Source organism: Cebus imitator, unplaced genomic scaffold, assembly GCF_001604975.1.
Source record: "Cebus imitator isolate Cc_AM_T3 unplaced genomic scaffold, Cebus_imitator-1.0 Scaffold183, whole genome shotgun sequence".
NCBI classification, from domain to species: Eukaryota; Metazoa; Chordata; class Mammalia; order Primates; family Cebidae; genus Cebus; species Cebus imitator.
Window position 1 is genome coordinate 1,891,207 of NW_016107498.1, and position 18,869 is coordinate 1,910,075.

Genomic DNA, 18,869 nt, shown 5'->3' on the forward strand with positions numbered 1-18,869 from the left:
TGTCTCTGTTTTGTGACTTTACTCAGATTCTCCAGGTACCTAGAATGGCCTTTCCCAGGTCTCTCCCTTTACAGTTCACTCTTCCAGAAAGTCCAGCTCAAGTGTCACCTGTTCATTAGCCTCCTCGGCCTTACTCTTTCAGGTGGAATTTGTTGCTGTGCCCTCTGCATTGTAAATATTAATACATTGCAGCCTCGACCATGCTCTGCCTCACAGGAGTGAGCAAGCATGCTGACTCTCCACCTGGATAATAAGCTTTTTGAGAGTAGAGGCTGCACCTCATTTCTCCCAGAGTCTCCCTAGCCATAGCCTTTTTACCTTATAGGTACTTCATGAATATTTCTTTTCCTCACTTTATCACAGGGAAAATCTTTTGAAAATAGATTTTTGGTAAATGATTATTGAACCAAGCAGTGAAACTTCACATTTTTTCTGTATAGGGGATGCATCATTATTTCCAGCATAACCTACTTATTGATATTAATTAATCTTTTTAAACTCCTTGGTATAGGGCTCATGATTTAGCTTGGGAACTTTCTTTTTCGAGGAAAATAAGAGCCTCTTTTCTGATCCTGGGAGATCATGTGACCACTCTTTATCATCCTCACATAAAACAGATTTTCGTGGCATAATTTAAAAATGAAGTGCTTCCAAAAAGTCAGATTCCTAAGGGACGATTGGAGTGAATGATGGCAAACCATATAGCTTTTTAGCCTACTAGAGAAGTGGAACTGTACTTTATGAAATGGAGTCAGGAGAAATGAAAAGACCCAGTGGTAGCCTTGGAATCCTTAACGTTTAATTAGTGTAGGGAAAAGCAGGCCTGGTGCCAAGGAGACCTGCTCTCTCAACCCATCCTGTGTTACCAGAGTGAGTGGTGTGATCAGATTGAATCAGCAGCCTCTCGTGCCATGCCAGAGCACAGTAGGAGGTCATGGTGCTTTTGAACAGGAAAGCTTTACCTGAGGATTTGAAAAAATGATGTACACAGAAGCATTTTATAAAAAATTAAAATGTTTAAATGAACTTATTCAGCCCACAGCAGGGAAGAGCAAAGAAAAACTGGAACCCACCGGCACCTCTGCATCTGTCTGTCACCCCCTCTAACTATCGGCAGCCTAGGGCTACTGCTTCAACTTCACCTCCTAAATCTTGCACAGCCTTACTTTGGACCAGTTCTGACTTTTGTCTGTGGAAACATGTAAGGAAGGGACTCTGGGCAGTGCAGTTTCCTGTGCAACCAAGTTGTCAGTAGAGCATTCCAGAACACACACTCAGACAGGAGAGCCTGGAAGGGGTAAAGAAAGAATATTTTCCCTAGTGTCCAGTGCCTATTATGTTGTCTGTGCTGGGTTTTGGTGTTTATCTTTGACTGCTGGTAACAATCTTACACATGAGAGATTTCTCAGGGATTCACAGCTAAGTAGCAAGATTTACAGCCTGGATTTTTAGCTATGTCTGTATGAACTCAAAGCTAATGTTCATTATAATGGACTCTGCTGTTTTCCATGGAAAGCCTTCTTAATGGACTCTACTGTTTTTCCTGTTTGTTTAGATTAGGAAATAAAAATGTTAAAAACTACGGTTTAGCAGAAGTACTGAGTTTTTCAGCATCCCCAGCTAGTTGCCACACTAGATAAGTAGCTGTAAGACAGACTGGGCAGTGACTCATGTTGGGACTGCTTTTAGGTCAGAGGAAAATAACTCAGGCAGGGCTAGCAGAGCTTCCATTTTATTCTCAGCAGAGCTTATAGCTCCCTTTGGCTGTTCCCAGAATTAGAAAGCTTGTCAGGGATGCTACAGATGATGCTTTAGAGTTGAGAGTTAAGACTGAGCCTCAGCTGCCCCGTTTTGTCTTCTTTAAAAGATAGCATAAATTTTAAGGTCAAAAAAGAAACTGCTCATTTTAGCAGAGGACAAAACAATGGGGCCCTTTTGGGAATAGGTCAGCCTTTTATGGTCATCTTCCTGCTGTTTCAGTTTACCCAATAAATTTCCTTCTGGGAATCACCTAGAAGTAGAGTCATACAGCCTAGGTTTGAAAAAGAGGACTTAGGCTCATTTAGAAGAGAAGGGACGTGGATCTCTATGGGCGCATACAACTTGGTAAAGCAATGCAGGCTGAGACTATGTAATAGGAATTTGAGTGCTTTAATTTGTGTTTTCCGAGCTCACTCTCAGTTTCTTAAAGTACTGCTTTAAACAATCATTTAAAGATAATTCTGTTAACATTTAAAGATGGTTAATTCAGAGGTCCGATGATACTTTTAATAACATTAAAGTTTCATTAACTCAGGATTATTAATACAAATGTAAGAAATTTTTGAATCAATTTAAAATCTCGTCTCTTCAAATATGTGGATTAATAGGTTTCTTTTTTTGGTTATTTGAAGTAGATATGCTAATAGAAAATGGCTTTCTTCTTCCTTCTCATGAAAGTATAGAATATATCCAAGATATTCTTAAGTAGTAAACGAATAAAGCCCTTCATAGTTGAACAACATTCAAAATGATGAATTTGAAAATCAGCCACAATGTTAATTAAACTGTTTAGAATTACTTACCTGGAGACAGCCCTTAATAGAGCCAAGATATAAGCACTTACCACATTCAGCTTTTATAAAAGGAATACACCCTTAAATGTAAAATGACCCTCATAGGATTTGTAGGGATTAACTCAAGTGCAGTTTCATTATTCTGTTCTTCCTTTCCTTCTATTCATTCTGTACTTTTTATTGCCTGGTGTTTGCTTATCTTATTTGCCCTGTTTGCTTTTTATTTGTGCTGTCATTCTTCAGTGTCCCCCTAGTATACTGTACATATTAGCCATGATAATATGTATTATATTTGTTGTCGCTGTCTGTCTTACTCCTCACTATATTGGAGCACCTTGAGGGTGGGGACTGTGCCCTTCCTGGATCTCAGATATGGCTTACCGCAGAAAATAATGGTATTGTCCCTTAAAAAAATGATTCTGTGGGATTTTCTCCCTTTTTTTTTCCTTAAGAGACAGAGTCTTGCTGTGTCACCCAGGCTGGAGTGCAGTGACACCATCATAGGTCACTACAGCCTCAAACTCCTGGCTTCGAGCAATCTTTCCATGTCAGCCTTCCTAGTAATTGAGACTACAGATGGGCACCACCACATCCTGATAACTTTTAAATTTTTTTGTAGAAATGAGGTCTTGCTATGTTGCCTTGCTGGTCTCAAACTCCTGGCCTCAAGTGATCCTCCTGCCTTGGGCACCCAAGGTGCTGGGATGACAGGCATGAGCCACCACACCTAGCCTGCATTTTCTATTTTTCAAATTTAACATAAGATTCCTTTTATATGAGAAAATAAGTGAATCTTATATTTTTTCAGTCACCACCAGCCTTCACATGTGTTGTTAGCCTGACTAAATGCTACATACTATTTGGTGACTGTCACCCCCTCTAACTATCGACAGCCTTAGGGCTACTGCTTCAACTTCACCTCCTATCTTGCACAGCCTTACTAAGTATCTAAGTTTAAAGATACTTCCCTCTAGGAATCCTTTGCAATGCCCCTCCCTGACAGACGAGGACAGAGCCATATATCTGGGACTCTCCTCAATCCCTTATCATGGCACTTGGTATATATACTTCACTCTAATTGATTTTAAAATAAACTCTACCCTCCTTTGTGAAAGCAGGGACCATAATTATCTTGCTCATTGTAACAGGGTTACAGGATGTCCACTCCTGATAACTTTTCTCATCTCTATTCAATGCCTCTAAGACTCAAAGTTTAAATAAAAGCCTGTGTTAAATAAGTGTTCAAGATTAAGTGTCAGCCACTGAATGCTGAAAGTACCTTAAGCTGTGATTCTATCTGGGGTTTCCATGATGATGGAATTTGGGGTATAGTCCTAGGTTAATGTGTAATCCTAACTCTAATTATGAACCTGAGGAACCTAGGTATCAATTAAACCTAGCATCAATTAAATCATAGGCTTTAACAATTTTTTAATAAAGCTGTTTTTACCACTAAAACTGGAATTGCTTTCTAGGCAACTTCTTTTGTAAAAACAAATCAAAGAAAGAGAAATCGAAATGTTCTCTTTGAGGCACAAAACTAATTTTCTCTAGTTATGTGCTAGACAAGTGATTAAGTCTTTTTAATGAGCACAGTATTTGTGTTCTTCATGGGTCTGTTTACCATCAGAATCTTAGTTGAGAAATGATTTTGAAAATAGTTCTATTTCATACCTGGTATAAGTGAAACAAGGCATAAAGCTCACTCCGCAAGAATTTACCATTCGTTCCATACTTTAATCCGTAGACTCCTAGAATTGAAATATGAAACTAGAATAAAATTTAGAGATCATCACATAATCCAGGAGTTTCTAAAAAGCTCTCCATGGAAGCACCCAGCTCCACAGAGTCACTGCAGGGGCCACCACAATGAAGGGAGGATGGTGAAGGGCACACAGTGATAGACTTTGAGCCTGTACTCCTGCTTCACCCAGAACAGCATTCCTGTCATTCATTATAAGATCTTAAGGGAAAGGGAGAGTTTAGTGCTTTAAAAAAGTGATTGATTTGACTGACTGATGGAGAGAACACTGGAGGGCACTGAAGGTACACTTACAAGTAGCTGAGCTACTGTGTAGGCTGCTTTGAGACCTGATCCTCCACCTGGCCCTGTTTCTGCTGTGTCACATTGCCTACTCTGAAAGCTTCTTCTCTCTTCACCTTCAGCTTCCAGAGCTAAGCTCAGCATGATCAACACCATGTCAAAAATCCGTGGCCAGGAGAAGGGCCCTGGCTATCCTCAGGCGGAGGCACTGCTGGCGGAGGCCATGCTCAAATTTGGAAGAGAGCTTGGAGATGATTGCAACTTTGGTAAGAAGTGATTCCTCACATTATAATTCCTTCATTTGTCTGTGAGATTTTGGTGCTGGTAAGAAATTCTATGGGAAATCAGACATAATTTTATATTTTGATTTTTAATTTTAGATGTTATATACATGGGCCAAAAATTTGTTTTCAGAATTATTTCATCTGCTCTAAGGTGATTATCTTACAAGTTTTCTTCCTCCCTTCCCCTCATGAGACCTCAGTCTTTACAGTAGCTTTGGTTGACATATCCAGATGCCTCCTTGGAACTTTCTATTGAGTGTTTCTGGCAGTCATTGAGTATTGAAGCAGAGTGAGCAGCCACAGTCAGCATGATTCAAGGCCCTGCCACGTGGGCTTTTTCACAGATCTTTACTCACTTGTATATAGTACCTAGTTCTACTGCCCAAGGTGAGACATGATTTATTCCTTCACCCTGTCCCCCTCAACGCTACCACAACCAACATCTTATGCTTTTACCCCTTATGATAATGGGTTCTCCTTCGTGGTTGAACCTTGCTATTTCTGGTACTTGTTTCTGCTAAATATATTGGCCTTAAGCTTGTCCCATATTAGGGAAAGCTGGTACAGGGAGCTTCCTAAATTGCTTTTGAAAGGAAAAAGTAACTGTTACCTTCTTGATGAGAGGTATTTACCCTCTTAGGGGGCATTGAGTCTGTTGCCTGGAGTGAACTGAAGATACCTATTCTCTCTTGTCTGTTGTTGTCTTTAGAAGGCAAGTGGTAATCTTTTGGGTTTTCATCTGTGAAGAGCCCTGTTATTGTGAGTGCATTTCATCTTTATTCCGTAACATAAAAGAGCTTTGTTCTCTCCTAGGCCCAGCGCTTGGTGAGGTGGGGGAGGCCATGCGGGAACTCTCGGAGGTCAAAGACTCTTTGGACATAGAAGTGAAGCAGAACTTCATTGACCCTCTTCAGAATCTTCATGACAAAGATCTTAGGGAAATTCAAGTACGTACAATGCATCTTCTGGAAAGTGGGCAGTTGAAATCATACAGATCCAGATGCCTTTTTCTTTAGAAAACATTTTTTTAGCTTACCCTTTGTGTTGCCAGCTCTGGGCACATAAATTACAAAACAACTTAGTAAGACAAAATGAGAGAAAACAGAAATGTGATACTTTTCAGCCTGGTAAGACTGTGCCACTCATAAGGGTTGTCTCTGACTTCTCTGATTTTCATATTGGATAGCTTTTTTCAGACTTATTCTCCAGAGAATAATATTCTTTCCCTGAGAATACACAGTTTTATTAATTATTCTGTGGTTTGCTGGACTGATTTCACTCACTTAAATTTTAGTTGTACTAGTTGTTAGCTTAAATAAATAGTATTTTATCACTCTATAAGCATATATATATTTTTCAAGGCCCAAAATTAGATGGAAGCATATGTTTTTATATCAGTATTTTCATAATAGTTGTTAGGAATGAGAAAGAATACCAACTATCCTTTTTCTAAAACATGTAGAACAGTTGAGCTATTTCTAATAAATAAAGTTCATATGTCTTTGAGGGTGGAATGTTTGCTCACTTTTTTATCTTAGAAATATTTGTTGAGCTTTTTTGAAACAACTTTGTTGGGTGTAAAATGGATTGCCATAACTTGAACTAAGGCCTCCTCCTCCTTAATCTAGCTTAAATCTCCTTTAACATACCATTTGCTCAAGATTATAGAGTTAGTCAGTGGCAGACTCACCCTAAATCCAAAATACAACTCTGACTCCAATGTGGTACCCTATAGCTGACTGTAAGTTCAAATGTTTTTAAAAGAAGTTTCCTTCCAAATGAGCATTTAGTTTGGATCAGAGCATGGATGGGGAGCAGGGGATACAGTGTGAGGGAAGGTCTAGAATATTATTCTTCCTTCTTTTCATTTTTTTTTACCACACCCTACTTTGTTTTCATTTCCTTTCATTCTGCTCCATACATACCCAGTAACAAGGGAAAAATCCAGCATTTTCCTTCATCCATTAGTAGTGAAAGACTGTAGCTATTGGGGGAAAAAATACTGTATAGCTTTGGAAAACTACTCTGCTACCTGGTCACTAGAGGTGATGGGCAGAGCCTGGGCAGCCATCTACTAGAGACGGTGCAGGAGGGGATTGAACTTCAGTGAGGAGCATTAGATATAATCCCTTCTAAGGTCCATTCCAAGTGAGATTTTGTTCCTGAGTTTCATTATATGTCAAGAGAGAGTCTTAAACTAAATCAGTGGTTTCCTGAAAGCTCCATCAGTCAGCTGGGGCAAGTGTTAAGATGTAGATTCCTAGGCCCCAGCCCTAGATATTGATTCAAAAGATCAAGAAATCCATATTTGTAATAAGCAACTTGCTTGATTCTAACAGAACAGATGATTGTAAAAGCAAGAATGCCATTTATGTCTCACTTAATTTCAAGGAAAGTGTTTTTCTTCTGGCTTCTCATGAGATAACAATTTCTCTTGAAGATGGGGACTGTGGGCCCTGTGAGCGTGTCCTTTTGACGTGTGTAGGGCATGTACGTTCCTTCTCCGTTTCTGTCATGGGCTGGAAGGGCTTAGTCCAGCTTGGCTTTGGCCCAACAAGGCCAGAAAATAGAGGGCACTCATATTCCTACAATTTATCTTTTATTCTTAATTATTTTTAAAGATAGTCCCCCATATTTAGCCTTTGAATGCATTGGCCCCATTGATGCATGTTTCTTTTTTCCTCGGTGACATTGTACTTTAAAATTTAGCCTATCTTAATTTGGAAGTTAGTGGATGTGATGGAGAAGTAAGCTGCAAATAAGCTTTTTCCATAAGCCCTTCCAAAACTTATTCCTGCCCTTGCCTTTTTCAGCATCATCTAAAGAAGTTGGAGGGTCGACGCCTGGATTTTGATTATAAGAAGAAACGACAAGGCAAGATTCCAGATGAAGAGCTTCGTCAAGCTCTAGAGAAGTTTGATGAGTCTAAGGAAATTGCTGAGTCAAGCATGTTCAATCTCTTGGAGATGGATGTGAGTGACTCTCCTGTGGTTTTCAATTTAATCTTATCAAGGCACAGCATTAATGTTTTAAAGGGCCTAACCCTTAAAGCATTAATATCTGATTACACTATGTGATAAGAATTTCAGTAGTTATGTCCTTTAAATAATTTTGATAAAGTATACTGAGAAATAGAAAAGTTTTTTCTGCCTTTCTGTAGTTTGATTTAACCAGATACTTGTCTGCTAATGAATCTTAAAGTACAGATGCTTCTTAACTTATGATGAGGTTAAAGTCTTGAATAGATCATGTAATTTATTGAATAGTGCATTAAAAGTCAAAAACAGAGTGGTTGTGTGGGTAATTGAAGTACAGTTTCTACTGAGTGCATATCACTTTTGCACCGTTGTAAAGCCTACGAATTGTTAAGTTGGGAACATCTCACTTACCAACAGTGGAAAGATAAAGAATATTTCTGATGATCTATGCATAAATTCAGTAGAGGCCTGAGAACTCAGTTGTGGGGCACAGGGCATCAGTACTACTGGTGCCAGTCCCAGCATCCAAAGGCCAGAAAACCTAGAGGTGTGATATCCAAGGGCAGGAGCATATGGGTACCGTTCCCTAGAACAAAAAGAGAACAAATTTGCCTTTCCTCGGCTTTTTGTTCTCTCTGGGTCCTGAGCTGAGTGGATGGTGTCCACCTGCATAGGGAAGGGCAGCTCTTCCTTAGCCTACTGAGTGAATGCCAGTCTTCTCTGGAAACTCTCACAGACACCCAGAAATAATGCTTTACCACCTATCTAGGATCCCTTAATCTAGTCAAGTTGACAGCTAAAATTAACCATCATATTGCCTGCTCCTGACCGTGGCAGGGGAGGTATTTGAACATATCCAGACTTTCCTACCACCTGGAGACAGTGTAGGTTTCTGTTTATGTAAAACAACTTGTGTCCACCTAACTCCTTGAGAGGAATACTGTGGGCGTGAGGGGTGACCCAAATCACAGTGCTCCTTCCCTGCCACCCAGCACCCCTCCCCATCCCCAAATTCATGGGACAACACTGCGTCTGTGGGCTTGGAGGCTGCTACCCAGCTGGATCATAATGTGAAACACAAAATCAAGAGAAATCAATCTTTGAATGTTAGAGCAGGAATGAACTCAAGATGTCATTTGATTCAATCCTTTTACATTACAGATGAGGCTCAGAGAGCACAGAAGATTCTCATACCATATCGCCTCTCTGGGTGCGTTATATCAGATACTATCACATCTTTATTAAGAGGACCAGTATGAACAGCATGAAAAATATAGGGAACAAAGAGTCCTTTGGCCAGTATACCTTCTTTCCCGTAGGAAATCAATAAAAGGAGTAAAATCCCAAATACAAGATGATGGCTAAGCATGAGACTCTATAGAGCTATGTGGTGTTCCTGAGGATTACTAATGTTGCTTCTCCTCATGGTACTGATATGCATGGTTCTAGGCATAAGGATGCTTTCTTATCCTTGATCGATTTGAAACCTGCAGAACTATCTGTCTTAGTTGGCTCATCACACAGTCATCAGCACCATCAAGCAGGGGCTGTGTGTTGAGGGCAGCTCTGTTGTATGTGTGAAACAGTAGTGGCTGCTTAAGGATGGTGATGTGGAAACTAAGGCATGATTTTCCCATCCATCTGCAGATTGAACAAGTGAGCCAGCTCTCTGCACTTGTGCAAGCTCAGCTGGAATACCACAAGCAGGCAGTCCAGATCCTGCAGCAAGTCACAGTCAGACTGGAAGAAAGGTATTCTACAGTTCCCTGCATTTCACATTTGCATTTCCTTGCTATAAAATGATGTAGAAAGAAATGGAAATCATCGAATACATTTGAAGACAAACGTCTGCCAGAATTCCTGCTTATCTTACAGAGGCACCTTGTATATTGTTGGTTTTGATTTTGTTTTGTCTTGTGCATTGTTCTGTTGAATCTAATTTTCTGTTTATGAGAGCTCAATAGTTGGATTATATTTTGGCTGCCACAGGTGGGACACCAGGATGCTACTGCTGATAATGGATGTCATTTGCTGGGCAGATGTTCCGTATGGATACTGGATACACATCATCATCAATCTTATAACAGCCCTGTAACCTAAGTATTTTTAGCCTCGACTAACAGATGAGTAAACTGAGGCTAAGAGAGGTGAAGTAACTAGCCCAGGGTTAATCAGTGGTGTGACTGGAGTTCACAACCAACCATAACCTGTTTGAAAGACTGTTTCTGGATAGGCATGGTGGCTCATGCTCTTAATCCCAGCACTTGGGGAAGCTGAGACGGGCAGATCACCTGAGGTCAGGAGTTCAAGACCAGCCTAACATGGAGAAACCCCATCTCTACTAAAAATATAAAATTAGCTAGGCCTGATGGTGCATGCCTGTAATCCCAGCTACTCAGGAGGCTGAGGCAGGAGATTTGCTTGAACCTGGGAGGCAGAGGTTGCAGTGAGCCGAGATCACACCATTACATTCCAACCTGGGCAACAAGAGTGAAACTCTGTCTCAAAAAAAAAAAAAAAAAGGGTTGTTTATTTTTACATCTTGTGTTTCTCTGAATGGTGATCAAGTCCTCTGCCATCAGAGAGAGCTGCTCTCACCTCTTTAGATGCACCTCACAGCAGGGCGGTAGCAGCAGGAAGCTACCATGTGAGTGCGGCTCTGTGGGGTCGTGGGGCACAGCCTGTGTGGCTACATACCAGTGGCCCTGTGTTATCATATGCTTTATTTTAATTTACCAGATTAAACAGGATTATTTTGCTGAACATGTATACCTCAAAGGGTCACCTCAGCAGGCTTTTTTCTTAGGTTTCATGGCCAGGTTAAACTCCCATAGCTAGCTGATAACATGGCTGAATGCATGATGAATACTCTAGTCATTCAACTTCACACCATTGAAAACATCACCTATTTTCATTGTTTTCTTCTGGCTGATCTTGACTCAGCATCTTCTTTGATTCATGGTTTGATTGAGCATTTTCCTTCGGTGCACCCTTGTGGAAATGTATGTAATGCTGAAGCCTTCAGAAAAGTTTTAAAACCATGTACTTCAAAATACTAAAGGAATGTTATATGCCTTTTAATGTCTCTTGAGCGTGAAGGGAGCACTTTCCTTTTTTCCCTCTGAAATATGTTCAAAACCAATATTATTCTACAGTTAGCATACCCTAAACACTTGCTCTCCCTTGCAAATCTCTTACATACTTTGTTTATTGAATACCTGAGACTGTGGAAAATATGTAAGGGTGGGTAGAAGACACTTATTGGCCATACCGTTCCAATTTCCTTCTGTCTTCCCTCTTTCTTCTCTTCCTCCCTGTATCTCAAACTGCCTATTCTCTTCAGAGCACACACTATATTTCCTCCTTCCCTCTGTCTAAACCTTTTATATTCTGCATGGAATAACTTCCTTTCACATTTTCATTTGGAAATGACTCTTGTAAATCTTTTAGTTCTTTCCTTAAGCCTTCTCTACCTTCCCCATGGAGAGGTAGTCTCCTTCCCACCTTCACCACCAACTACACCCCTGTGTTCCTGTGGCACTTTGTAGATATCTCTGACAGTGCTTACTAAAATTTATGGTAATCAGTTGTTCGTGTTCTGTCTCCCTTACAGAACATAATCTGTTTGTGTCTTTTTTTAAATTAAAAAAATGCAGATACATAGGTGTATATATTTATGGGGTACGTGGCACGTTTTAATACAGGCATGCAATGCATAATAGTCGTATCATGGAGAATAGGGTATGCATCTCCTCAAACATTTATCCTTTGTGTACAAGAACTGTGTCTTAATTCATTTTTGTGTTCCTGTCACCTAGCACGGTACGTATTTGCATAAAGGACTCTGAATAAACGAAAGAGGAAGTGAGGGATTGAGAGAGAGAATGAAGATAGTGAGGATATGGCCCCATAAAAAGACATCACCAAAATCTCAGATATACACATACAAGAAAACTAAGCGTCCTTTTTTGATTTCCCACACTTCCTCATGGTAGAATGGTGGATGACCCAAGCATATCCTGAATCTTTATATTCATGTTTCTTTTTACTTCTTAACTGGCTACATAACCTTTCCCACCACTTTTCTTTTTATTGCAGAATAAGACAGGCTTCATCTCAGCCTAGAAGGGAATATCAACCTAAACCACGAATGACCCTGGAGTTTCCAACTGGAGACAGTACTCAGCCCAACGGGGGTCTCTCCCACACCGGCACTCCCAAACCTTCAGGTAAGGAGCTGAGACTGCAGATCCTATTGCATAGACCTTGGCATATCCATTGGCACTTTTCCAGAAATTGTAGGAACAATCCAATCTGGCTGCATGGGAAATATGCAGTAATATATTTCTTCTGGGGTGGTTCGTCAGGTAGAAACTCTGTTAAACAATTCCTTTTGTCTTTTTTCATTGACCTTTTTATTTTCTTCCTTTCATTCTTTTCTATAAAACTTTCTTGGTATATCCCTTTTTCTCCCTCAGTCATCAGCACACGTGAACATATTTTATTCTGACCCTCTTTTGTGGTCATCTTTCCTTGTCAGTTTGGCGCCACGAGTGTTATCTTTTTTTCCTGCCTGTTCTCTCTGAATCCAGCCTGTATAACAATGAATACCCCTGGGCAGCGTGTCCCCATATGCATTCACATATAACCCACAGACAGCAAGCGGCTCCAGAAATGTGCCGATGAGCTGGATTTCTTGAGTCACAGAAGCATATGGTTAAATATATTTGCAGAAGAAGATATTTTGAATCTCAACACTTGCTAGGTTTCCTTTCCCATGCCTCACCTCTGATCAGTTTATCATGCTGTTGTACTGAGGTTGATATAATTAAAGTTAGATGACATTTAATCTCAGGAATATCAACGCATACCTAATAGAGCATTCTTTTCCTTGTCACACTTGCTCTCCACACCCTGCACACAGATTACACAACAGTCTGTGCTGGAGACATTTTCAACCTCCACAATTGCTTGTTCAAAGTGGGAACTGTCTTATACTGGATATGGTTGTTAGAGACAGGCAGCTTTCTTTTATTTTTCCTGCATCCTCCGTACTTGATGTTCTAAAGTAGAAAACTTTATAACATGCTCTCAGGAGATTTATTAAGGAAAAAAGTGAGGTCTGAGTCAGCAGGTGGCGCCCTCTGTGCTTGGCGCTCTCTGTCCTTTGCACTCAGTGCTTCAAGGAACGCTGTAAGCAACCATGGCTCCTGGAGCTGGCTACCAGGACTGGTCATAGAAATTGTTATAGCTGTGCTTCTCCCTGCCCGGAAACCAACCATATGTTTCACTTTTCATCTGGAGACTCATTAATTTGCTTCTCTCTCTAAAATAAAAAAATAAATTACATTGTTTCCTTTCCTGCCACCTAGACGGCATGGGAGCCGTATGCGCTTGACTGAGTCTCTATTGTCATGTGTGTGCATGTAATATTAATGCATTGGTATTTGGAAAGATCCCTCTTGAGTTGCGAGTTCATCCTTCATTATTTTACTCAAGGTAGAGTACATTATTTTTTATATGCCGTAGCTCTAGTGCACTCCATATATTTATATGTACAACAGTTTACCAAGTATAAATTTTACGATTTTTTACAGAACCTCATTTAATAGCCACAATACTAATGTGTAGTAAGTCCTACTGTTAGATCCAGTTTCAGACACTGAAACTCAGAGTGAAGTACCTTGTGCAAGGTCAAAAAGAATTTCAACTCGGTGTTTTATTCTGTTTTTATTACATTACAGCAGTTTCCAGAGGCTAGGGTTGTTATTTTAAAGAGTAATAACCGAACTATTACTCTGAGGTTGCAAAACATTGTCCATGTAATTAACCATACTTTTTCAAATATGCAGAGATTTTAAAGTGCTAACATGAGAGAATTCTGGCTATGCTGTGTTCTTAACCTACATCATTATATTCTTCTTAAGTCATTATGCCTCTTATTACTGGGCATTATCATGAAGGCAGACTTTAATGAACTCTTGTATGTATCACAAGAATAGATGTGACCATTTTTCATACTGGAAACAGAAGCAGGAATATATAGCGACTTCCAAAGGTCCGAAAACCTCTGAGGACTAGTAGAGGGCAGGATGCCCAATGCAGTGGACACTGAGGTCTGGTAGCAAGAAGAAGCTTCAACAGGAAGAGGAATGAGGGAGGAAAGCCGGGGAGCAGAAAGCCAGGTGGGTGCAGCAGACAGCAGATTCTGTGAGTTAAATACCCCTCATCCTCTTGTGTTCTTCTCTTCTCTCCTGCTCTTACTCTCAGGTGTCCAAATGGATCAGCCCTGCTGCCGAGCTCTGTACGACTTTGAACCTGAAAATGAAGGGGAGTTGGGATTTAAAGAGGGCGATATCATCACACTCACTAACCAAATTGATGAGAACTGGTATGAGGGGATGCTGCATGGCCATTCAGGCTTCTTCCCCATCAATTATGTGGAAATTCTGGTTGCCCTGCCCCATTAGGATGTTAGCTGGCTGGCTCACCTCCTCTTGACCCAGATAGTTACGGTTAACCACTGCTTTGGTAATGCTGCTTATAACACATCCCAAGTGCAGGCCGCAGTGGTCCATGTCATCCAGCCCCACCAAGTGTCTTTGGTTGACTTGTGGGCTCCCACAGGAGTCATGGTGATGGATGATATCCTCTTAGCCTGTGGGCATGGCATGTGCTTTTTAAACATCATCTGAGACCAGCCAGTAGTCACAGAACTGCTGTTTACACAGTTCTCAGGAGGCTGTGGTTTCTTAGTATATGACCATGAGCCACACTACAGAAAAACCATCCCACCGAAGATATTGTCTATCACCCAGGGGCCATCTGAAGTTCTCTTTGCATTTCTCCATGCAAAGAGGAGAAAGCTTTTGCTTTCACAATGTCCCTTCCCAAATACGAGAGTCATGGAATTGTCAAAGAAAGCCTTCCCTCACCAGCAAATTGTCTTCTGATCTGAATGAATTTGTCTCTTAATGCATCCATAGAAAAGTGTTTCAAAGCATTCTCTGCAAATAGGCATCTCAGTTCTTCTTCACACTTATGGCTATTTCTGAGGTATGGCCAGTTTTCTTCCCTCCTTGCTATTAAAGCCAGAGCGGTAATTCTAAATTATTTTTCAGTAAGACAGTTAACAATCAGCATTATTGTGAGAGGGGCTGAAAAGAGGAAATTCTCCTTTGTGAGAAATTGGGAAGAAATCTGGTATCCGAGCTTAAATTTCTTGCTGTACAGAAACTATGTATGTGTTTAGACTATTTCTGAAGGGGACAGGGAAGGGGGAACAAATATCTTCACTTCTGTTTTATTTATGAATTACATGTTTCATGAATCCATTTGACACAGAGACACAAGGAGAAAAACACTAGTAACCATTTTTCCACTAGTCCATAGACTGAGAAACAGTAAATCCCTTTTCTTTCCACTGTTACCTTGTGTTCTTTGAACATCGTTTGTGCATATTTTGCCCTCAATGAGGACCAAATAAAGATGATTTTTGTGCTTAGCAGTTTAAGGTATGTGGCTGCATATGCAAAACTCTTTCTCCATTCAGTTGCTACTTTTACTTCTGCCCCTTCTATCCATCAACTTCATTTTGTGTGTACAGTGCTGTGTGTATGCTTATCAGTATTTTTTTAAAATCTGTATCAGTCATGAAAGTCCTGTTAGATATCCAGAGTTCTATTTATCTAGCTGTACAGACTCTTTCAGAGGTTTAACGTGCTGCTTCCGATGTGCCACCTGCAGTAGTGGATCATGTGGAGTGAAAGGCAAATCTTACTGCTTACTGTATAAACTCTCGCCACGGGAAGCATCGCTGTTTCCAATAAATATTGCTGAAGACAGAACCAAAGGCTCCGCTCCTTCATTTTGTGTCAGTTCATTGGGTCTAACAATGGGTAGAAGGGGGCTGGTTTCAGTCTCCATTGCTTCTCATGCAGCCAAACAAGACCTGGTTCCAACTTCCTGTCTATGTCTTTAGACATAGGAAAAGTTTCAGCAGCAAGGAGGTAGCTAGCCTGGACACTGGGACCTTTCTGGTAACCCCAGGAAGCAGGAGAACTTGGGAGAGAAGAAAGTAAGGAGAATTAGTTCTTATAGATATTAAATGATATATCATTGGAAGTGATATCATCTAAAGAATATAATGTTAGGAAGGGCAAATAAAATATAGCTCTTCAACTGGCCTTTTATTTTCTTTCATGATTGAAGATAAAGAAATATACATGGAAATATAGTTTGATCAAAAGCTAGTATAAGGCCAGTTTCTGTGGTTCGCATCTGTAATATCAGCACTTTGTGAGGCTGAGGAGGCAGGTGGATCACCTGAGGTCAGGAGTTTGAGACTAGCCTGGCCAACATGAAGAAACCTCGTCTCTACCAAAAATACAAAAATTAGCTGAGCATGGTGGTGCACGCCTGTAATCCCAGCTACTCAGAAGGTTGAGGCATGAGAATCACTTGAACCTGGGAGGCAGAGATTGCAATAAGCAGAGATTGTGTCATTGTCCTCCAGTCTGGGCAACAAAGTGAAACCCTGTCTCCAAAAAAAAAAAGCTAGTATTATTTTCCCTTCATGTATGTGCTTGGGGTGTGAGTGGGAATAGGGGAGCAGCAGGGCACACAGAATATGTATTTCCTGAGTTTCCAATAAAATAAACATGTTCTTTGTGTATTAGGGGCCCTTTCTATCATTTTATGCTAGGCCAGTAGTCTAGATTTTCTAATCTAACATGAATAGTTGTAATTAAATATACTAAGTTTCTATTAGTCTGTTTTCATACTGCTATGAAGAAATACCCAGGACTGGGTAATTTATAAAGAAAGGGGTTTAATGGACTCACAGTTCCATGTGGCTGGGGAGGCCTCACAATCATGGTGGAAGGCAGAGGAGGAGCACAGCCACATCTTACGTGGCGGCAGGCAAGAGAGCATGTGCAGGGGAGCTGCCCTTTATAAAACCATCAGATCTCTTGAGACTTGTTCGCTATCACCAGAACAGCATGGGAAAACCCACCCCCATGATTCAATTACCAGTTACTCTCACCTGCTGCCTCCCATAATATGTGGTGATTGTGGGAGCTACAGTTGAAGATGAGATTTGGGTGGGGACACAACCAAACCATATCAAATTTCTGTATGTGAACTAGTCTAACATGAAAATATTTTTTCCAACTGTGTGAGTTCTAGAGTATTACAGATCAATTATCTAAACCAATTTTAAGAAATACCAATTGTGATTGTAGAAAATCATAATCTAAAGATAAAACTATTAAAAAATCAATGAATTTAATAGGATCACTAGATATAAGATGAATATACAAAAATCTAATTTATTTATATCAGTAGCAATCAGAAAAATGTAATTTAAAAAATGTCATTCACAAAGGCATCAAAAATCAAAACATATAAATCTAGCAAGGTTGTACATGATCTCTGCGTAAAAAACTATGGAACATATTTTGGAAAGTAATTGAAAGACATTCTCTGTTTTTGGATTGGAAAACTCAGTCCTGCAAAGGTATCATTTTCCCCCAAATGTAGTTTTGTTTTGTTTTGTTTTTTGTTTTTTGAGACGGAGTTTCGCTCTTGTTACCAGGCTGGAATGCAATGGTGCAATCTCGGCTCACCGCAACCTCTGCCTCCTGGGTTCAGGCAATTCTCCTGCCTCAGCCTCCTGAGTAGCTGGGATTACAGGCATGTGCCACCATGCTCAGCTAATTTTTTGTATTTTTAGTAGAGACGGGGTTTCACCACATTGACCAGGATGGTCTCGATCTCTTGACCTCGTAATCCACCCCCCTCGGCCTCCCAAAGAAATGTAGTTGTTTATTAAGTGCAATTTCAACCGAAAGTCTCAGGAAGTTTGTTGCTGTGTGTTCGAGAATTGACAAGTTCAGCTTTTAAGCCTGTCATAAAATGTATATGGAAAAGCAAAAAGATGTTTCTTCTCAAAGAAGAACAAAGTTGGAAGACTAACTCATTCTAGATATAAAACATTAAAACATTACAGTAATTAAGCTAGTTTGGTTTTGATGCAAACATAGGAGAATAGATGATCTATACAGAATAGCAAGTCCAGAAAGAGACATACATGCATCTGACCACATTTGAACCGAAAGCATTCCGTTAGATTTAATGTAATTCACTCATATCAACTGTACCTTTGAATGTTAGTTCCATAACCCCAAAGAGAAAACAGCAAGACCTCACACCAAATACGGTAATCTCACTCTGAGTCAATTTCACAAGTGTCATGACCACAGATTCCAGGAAGAGCTTATTCGTTATTTAAGGAAGTCTTTTGGAGACCATTACTAATGCACTCATCAAATACAGGACTGTTTGAATTCCTTATTTTTATTGAGGTATAGTTAATACCTTAGTGCAAAACCTTATGTACAGAAAAGACTCAGTGGACCACCACTAAAAGTTGAACTTACCCTAAAACACTTTTTCTTCTAAGTCAAATCATAGGGACAAACTGTCTGAAGTGGAAACAGAAGCAGAAGTAAACTGAACTAAAATGATTAACAGATTCAGTGGGGCAATCATTTCATTTCTTTTTCTGATCTACTAGATTTAATAGGTCTTAAAGAGAAAACTCTAGGAGTATAGTTGTTTTCATGTAGTTTCTCTTTGCCATAAATCAGCAGACAATAAGAATGATATGACCTAGAATGGAAATTTCCTTGGGGCTATGTATAGTACATAATATATATTCTGGAATGTGCCAAGTCCTGATCTGTATAGATTAGGAAATTGAGATTAGCCCAACACTTCATTTTCAAGATAGCTTCTAGTGTTCTGGATGAAACTATTAATACTTGGGCACTTTTGTTTTCTTTCACTAAGATCTCAGGAAACAATATCTGGGCAAGCCTGTGTTTGATTAGTCAGATTAAGAACTGCTAAACATGAAGATTGCCTTCCATCTCACGGGGATGGAGAGATGACGCAGGAGGGACATTATGCTAAAGAAGGAGACAGACAGAACTCTGGGTGATGG

At 40.1% G+C, this 18,869-nt stretch overlaps 1 protein-coding gene across 2 annotated transcripts in view; it reads left to right on the plus strand.

Annotated features, from left to right (window-relative positions):
- Nucleotides 1-15,708, plus strand: part of SH3GL2 (SH3 domain containing GRB2 like 2, endophilin A1) — a 225,686-nt gene extending 209,978 nt beyond the window's left edge. For both annotated transcript variants that reach the window (XM_017545936.2, XM_037744755.1), the window contains exons 4-9: nt 4,722-4,865; nt 5,697-5,830; nt 7,697-7,855; nt 9,509-9,612; nt 11,960-12,090; nt 14,132-15,708. In XM_017545936.2, coding sequence (XP_017401425.1) covers nt 4,722-4,865; nt 5,697-5,830; nt 7,697-7,855; nt 9,509-9,612; nt 11,960-12,090; nt 14,132-14,331 — 872 coding nt within the window. In that variant the 3' untranslated portion in view covers nt 14,332-15,708. The remainder of the gene's footprint in view (nt 1-4,721; nt 4,866-5,696; nt 5,831-7,696; nt 7,856-9,508; nt 9,613-11,959; nt 12,091-14,131) is intronic.
- Nucleotides 15,709-18,869: the final 3,161 nt, after the last annotated feature.